This window comes from Siphateles boraxobius, unplaced genomic scaffold, assembly GCF_051911475.1.
Source record: "Siphateles boraxobius isolate OS27281-9 unplaced genomic scaffold, OSU_SipBor_1 13, whole genome shotgun sequence".
NCBI lineage: Eukaryota > Metazoa > Chordata > Actinopteri > Cypriniformes > Leuciscidae > Siphateles > Siphateles boraxobius.
The window spans coordinates 9,869,250-9,875,319 of record NW_027508733.1 but is presented as its reverse complement, the minus strand read 5'-3'; the positions used below and the strand labels follow the sequence as shown (position 1 = coordinate 9,875,319).

Sequence of the window (6,070 nt, the reverse complement as noted above, 5' to 3'; positions counted from 1 at the left end):
ACGACGTGCCTAACTTCAGGGTCTGAGTGTCAGCCGCATAATCCATGGAGATATGCCTCAGTCTATCTGTATAAGTGTGGAAACTTAGCCATGGGGAGTCAAAAAACCAGTCAGTATCTGGTGTGACCACCATTTGTCTCAATCAGTGCAACACATCACAATGATCACATGTGAGGCAGTACAGGAACAATAAATCATAATGAACTCTCAAATAATCTTACTAATATAAAAATAAAAAGTGCAACTTAATGAATAGAGAGCAATGAAGAGTATCAATACTGTCTTTTTAATGCTCACCAATACAATAGTTCAAGCATTTTAGATGTGCAGGGTGTTTAGGAAAGATAAATGTTGCATTGTAAATCTCAATGCTTCAGCCAATTACGTTGTACCATTTTATATTATTGTGGAACAGAAGATGAAACTGTGATCCAGTTTTTTTATCAGACTGAGGATTCATTAAGAGAGCTATCTTGTCTTTAGAGGTGTTGGATGGTTGTTTCTGACATGTGAGATCCAAAAGACACACTTCCAGTCCAGTGCTGCTGATGTCATATTAAACTCACAGTTCCAATGCACAAACACATCGTAAATCCCACTAGCTTGCTTTCACCCTCACATGTCCTGACACACTCAAAAATGTGCTTCTCTCCATTACACACCTGACTTCTCTTACTCTTCTTCTTCTTCTTCTTTAGTTTTTTTTTGGTGCATTGCATTCTAAGTGCACATCGCCACCTACACTTAGCTGTTATGCAGTCATGATTTCTTAAAATCAGATGTTCCTTATTATTTTCTTTGCTTGGAAAATCAGACACAGTTGAACATATGTTCATTCACGTGTGATCTTACACTGTGACTGTGAGGCAAAAGAGAAAGAAATCTTGTTGAAAAATTAAGAGATTTGGAAATCATTTCAGTTTTGAATATTTCAGAATGCACAGAAACAGTTAGGGTGTATGATAATCAGATTTGATTATAAGGATCTTTTCTTTTCTTATTTAATTATTCCTTTCGTTCATCGAGGCTTCATAGATTCCCAGTAGGTGGCTGTCGCGGAAATGCACCTCAACTGGTTTTCCAACCGCCAAACACACAAAGAAGAAGAGGAGAGAAGGGAACAGAAAGTGGGGAGAAGGCCAACGCGGTAAACACGCAGAATGCAGATTTAGGGACTTTTTTTGACGTATCTGCAATATAGACTTTAAAAAAAAAGTGATCTGTAATTTTATTTCTGAAAATGGCGGTTCTATTAAAATTGTTTTTGGTGTTAATGTTTTTATTCGACCATGGTAAGACTTTTTTTTTTTTTTACAATCTCTCTGCCAGCTAACGATAAAACGAAAGTTACCCAGTTACATCCAACGTGTTTTCAAACTAGTACTAAAAATAAAAACAATGTTTTGTGATTAAACGCACAATTTTCTTACTTTTTTTCTGGCTGATACGATGTTCATTAAGTTTAATGCAAGAATCATGTTTGTCTGATGATGAGTGAATGTGTAAATCAATGATCGTCTGCTGCTGTTTGTTTGGCTGTTACATTATGAATCCAGACGAATTTCTCAACCTTTATGAGCATTAGATAAACATTTTCGCAGCACTTACCTGTTGTTTATTTTTGTTTGGCTCACAAGTAACCTAATTTCTTTTTCAGTTCTTTTCGATGATACCCGTGTCGGGGTGTCAGTGATGGAGGGAAATTCAGTCTCTCTGAACACTTACGTTAAAACAAATCAACAAGAAGATATTAAATGGTATTTTAATGACATTCGAATAGCTGAAATCAGCGGAGATCTCAGTGATATCTGTACAGATGTTCAGTGTGAAGATGGTGATGAAAGATTCAGAGACAGACTGATGCTGGATCATCAGACTGGATCTCTGACCATCACAAACACCAGAACCACAGACTCTGGACTTTATGAACTGAAACTCATCAGCAGCAGCAGCATCAGTGAAAAGATCTTCGATGTTACTGTTTACGGTGAGTCAATTAATGAATGTTTAAAAGCAGGTTAAATAGGTTTAAATCAAATCACAAATCAACATTCAGAAGTGTTGTATTTTAATGCAGTTTACTCATACTTGTTTGAAAACTTGTTTATCTCTTTAAAAACATTGTTAAAAAAATAATTTCCAATATTTTAAAATGTGTGCACTGCACACTATTTTGTACACACAAAAAGAGAAATTGTTTCCATAGTGCTTTTCCATTGTTGTTTTGTTTTCAAGAAAGATCCTTCAATCATCTGTTGGTTTGTGTTTCAGGTGTTCCTGCTACAGAAAAGGATCAGAAGTCAGTGAAGAAGGGACAATCTGTCACTTTTGATCCTGGAGTAGTAAGAAAACCAAGTGATGTGATGAGGTGGTACTTTAATGAGATTCTCATCGCTGAAATCACTGGATATCAGAGTAATATCTGTGAAGATGAACAGTGTAAAGAGAGATTCAGAGACAGACTGAAGCTGGATCATCAGACTGGATCTCTGACCATCACAAACACCAGAACCACAGACACTGGACTTTATGAACTGAAGCTCAGCAGCAGCAGCCTTCGTCGATTCAGCAGCGCTGTCAGTGTGAAGCGCATCGGCGTTACTGTTAGTGAGTATAATTTAGCTCTCATGAACAATTTTAAAATATAGGCTAGTTCTTTTTTTTAATCTATCTAGTAAATCCTTTTATTGTGGGCAATTAGAAAAAAGATTACATGAAAAATGCATAAAATTAGTTTTTCTGTGAACATTTCCTTTTACGCACACAGTGCTGTGATGCTGTTTTAGCTGCTGTTATTTATTTATTATTAAAAGATGCTGCCATTTAATAGTTAAATCAGTATCATTCAGTTGATGACCAAAGTACAAAGGTTTAAATATCAGACAAAGATTGTTAATGTTAGTTATCAGTCACTCTCTAGTAATAATGCCTGTCTGTCTTTATCTGTTCCAGATTCAGGTCTGTCTTCAGGAGCTGTAACAGGAATCGTTGTTGGTGTTGTTGTTATTCTGTTGCTTGTTGTGTGATTTACTATCGGAAGCACAAGTGAGTATTACATATAGTTGATTTAACAAGATTGAAACTGTGTGTAAATGATAATTCATCAAATACTTCAACGTGATCTGTGTTTATTTAATTTTGTTATTATTATTAAACAGAAAGCCTCATTCAGATAAAATCTGATCCGATTTAGCAATGTTGAACAAGAAAAAAATGACATGCAATGCGATTTTTACAAATCCATTTGCGCTTCATTCATATGTAGTTTGAAATCCTATTCCAATCACAGTTGTTTCAGCCTGACCGCTCTGATCGGATTTCACACGGTTTATCCCACTTTCTCACGCTGTGTAAAATAAGCTGAAGGATGCTGCAGAAACAAGGTTGTGTTGTTGCAAAGTGCCTGTCGAACAGAAAATTACAATATAATGGAATTGAACTTTGAGTCTGGCAGAGACGACAATTGATAAGACAATATCTGTATCGCCCCTTTATGTTGCTGTTTTTGTTCTTGGCATTTGCCTAACAATGCAACGTCATTTCCGTAGAAAGCAATGCAGATAATCCGGAAAATGAAAAGAGCCGCACAGGACTCACAAATAGAATCTAAACAGTTTTAAAATGTGGACGGTCAATAAGGCCCTGTTTACACCTGGTGTTAAGATGTCGACCACTTCCAGAGATAGTTGAAAATGCATTTGACCAGATTACTTTCGTCGTGAAAACGCTCATGTGGTCGAAAATGTGTTCAAACAGCCACAAAGACCGTCTTCTCTCAGTCTACTGAACTAATGCGTAAACATTATGAGAAGAGCTTTAGCCAGACGGGATTTAAACTTTGTCGGCTGGAGACAAGTTTGGTATTAAGACGAAAAACACACCAAGCACAATGTTCTCTCATCATTCCTGATTTCTAACACACACTCACAGTGTTCATCTGGTCTTGCGTCTGTCAGAGCAGAAACTAAAGCTGATGATCTCCGTGTGTTTTCTGTCTGTATCTTTACCTGCTCATAGACCCTCCCCTCGAAGAATCAGGACAGAAGTGGTTGAAAGTGGACAAAAGAGACAAATGAAAACACCAGGTGTAAACAGGAATGTGTCTGCCTCGTCTACTTGTGATCCGATCGACCAAAACGCATCTAATACCAGGTGTAAACAGGGATTAATTGTAAATCAAATTCCAATCGGATACACAAATACTCTGAAAGCAGCTGCATTTACATCGACTTTAATAATCCTCTTGTAATCGGACTAGCAATAGACGGAAAAAGTCACATGTAACCACGTCAATCGGAATGAATTAGACAAATCTGGTTAAAATTTTTCACAATTTGAAATCCGTAAATCGACACCAATAGAGTTCATTTCAACATTTTAAAAGTGTATAAATGGGAACCACCCACAAAGTGTTAATTCAACACTTTCAAAAGTGTTGACTCTCGCAACACCGACACATTGTTACAATATGAACACTAAGAGAATATTAACACCAATGCACATACAGTAACAACAACACTGTTACAGAGCTGGGTGCAGCGTTGTGGCAAACACTGGCAGAGTTAAAATTCTACACTGTTCTGGTGTTGACCTAACACTTTAAAAAAATGGAAATCACAATCTTCTCAACCATATAGGAGTCAAATATTACAACATCCTGGTGTTGATAGAACACCTTTTTACAAATAAAAACAACACTAAGGGAGATCCCAGTTTTTCTTATCAGGGTTCTGCATTACCAACTGTAAAATAAACTGACAAATCATTTAATCTGAAAATAATAAATTCACTTTGAAATAAACACATCACTCTATATTACTCTTCCAAAACTTTATTTCAAAACAATCCAAAAGATAAATTGTAACCTTAGTCTGGGATCATAGTAGAATTATGTTCATTGTAAAGTTGAAAATAAAGGCAAAATGCAAACAGTTGTTTTTAACAAACTAGTTTTTTATTAATGAACAAGCTCCTTTACATCATAGGTTAACTATTAAAGTAAATGATGAAAGGCACAGTATAGGCATTTCTGTCATCAGAATTAAATGAAAGCTGCTTATTAAATGGTCTGTAATACTTCAAGTCCTGTACATGTCAGTGAATGTAAGTCCTGTGTCAGTGAAGCTGATTCAGTAGCCTTGACTTTGCAACAGTACAGCAGTGCTTGAGTCAACAACATTCAGGAGATGAAAAACAGTTGCAGGATATGAGTGGATCAGTTGTGTCCAGTTGCTAACAGTGAAGTTCAGTGCATAGTTGTTGTTTCACAGAGCAGGAAAGGCTGTGCAGATCCAACTTTCTCGAAAAATCCTGGAGTGCTGGTTCCCATAGACGACACAAGACCAGACCAATTACAATTAATACAATTTGTGTTTTATAAATACAGCAAGTTTGTGGTGGAAAAAGTTCAATCATCTTAGACTTTCGTGACTCAAATAAGAAACTATTTTGGTTAGATTAAGACTTGAATTTACTGATTTCCAAGTGAACTTAAATCATGCAAAAATTGTAATTCTGTCATTATTCACCCTCAAGTTGTTCCAAGCCAGTAAGAGTTTTGCTCATCGTCGGAACACTTAATGAAGATATTTTTAATGAAATCTAAGAGATTCATCGATAGCCTATTCAACTACCACGTCCAAAGCCACTGAAAGGGTTAAAGGAAATCATAAGTAATCCATGTGACTCCAGTGGTTTAACCTCAATTTTACGATTTTTTTTATTATTCTTTATTATTAACTTTATTTACAAAATATTAATCTTTAATGCACGCTCTCGAATCAACATGCACGATTTGCAATGTTCTCATGAACGCATGTTGGAAATTAATATTTTATAAATTAAGTGGTAAATGTTTTTTGTTGCAAACACAGCACTTAGTTGATGTTAAACCACTGGAGTCGCATGGAGTACTTTAGTGATGTACCTTTATACCTTTCTGGGGCTTGAAAGTGGTAGTTGCGTGGACTGTCAATGGAGGGACACAAAGCTCTCAGATTTCATTAAAAATATCTTCATTTGTGTTGTTAAGATGAAAGAAAGTCTTACATTTTTGGAACGACATGAGGGT

General features: G+C 36.1%; 1 protein-coding gene across 6 annotated transcripts in view; it reads left to right on the top strand.

Annotated features, from left to right (window-relative positions):
* The first annotated feature begins 800 nt into the window (after positions 1–800).
* LOC143735296 (uncharacterized) overlaps positions 801–6,070 on the top strand; it is a 26,577-nt gene continuing 21,307 nt past the window's right edge. For 2 of the 6 annotated variants that reach the window (XR_013203082.1, XM_077225428.1), the window contains exons 1-4: positions 1,079–1,292; positions 1,658–1,987; positions 2,272–2,607; positions 2,953–3,045. Coding sequence is in view for 4 of the 6 variants with exons in the window: in XM_077225428.1 (XP_077081543.1) it covers positions 1,241–1,292; positions 1,658–1,987; positions 2,272–2,607; positions 2,953–3,026 (792 nt within the window). In the remaining 2 variants the exon portion in view is untranslated. Of the gene's footprint in view, positions 1,293–1,657; positions 1,988–2,271; positions 2,608–2,952; positions 3,046–4,017; positions 4,802–5,535; positions 6,069–6,070 lie in introns of those variants that run through there. The other 4 variants (XR_013203081.1, XM_077225431.1, XM_077225429.1 and 1 more) reach the window with 4 other exon arrangements.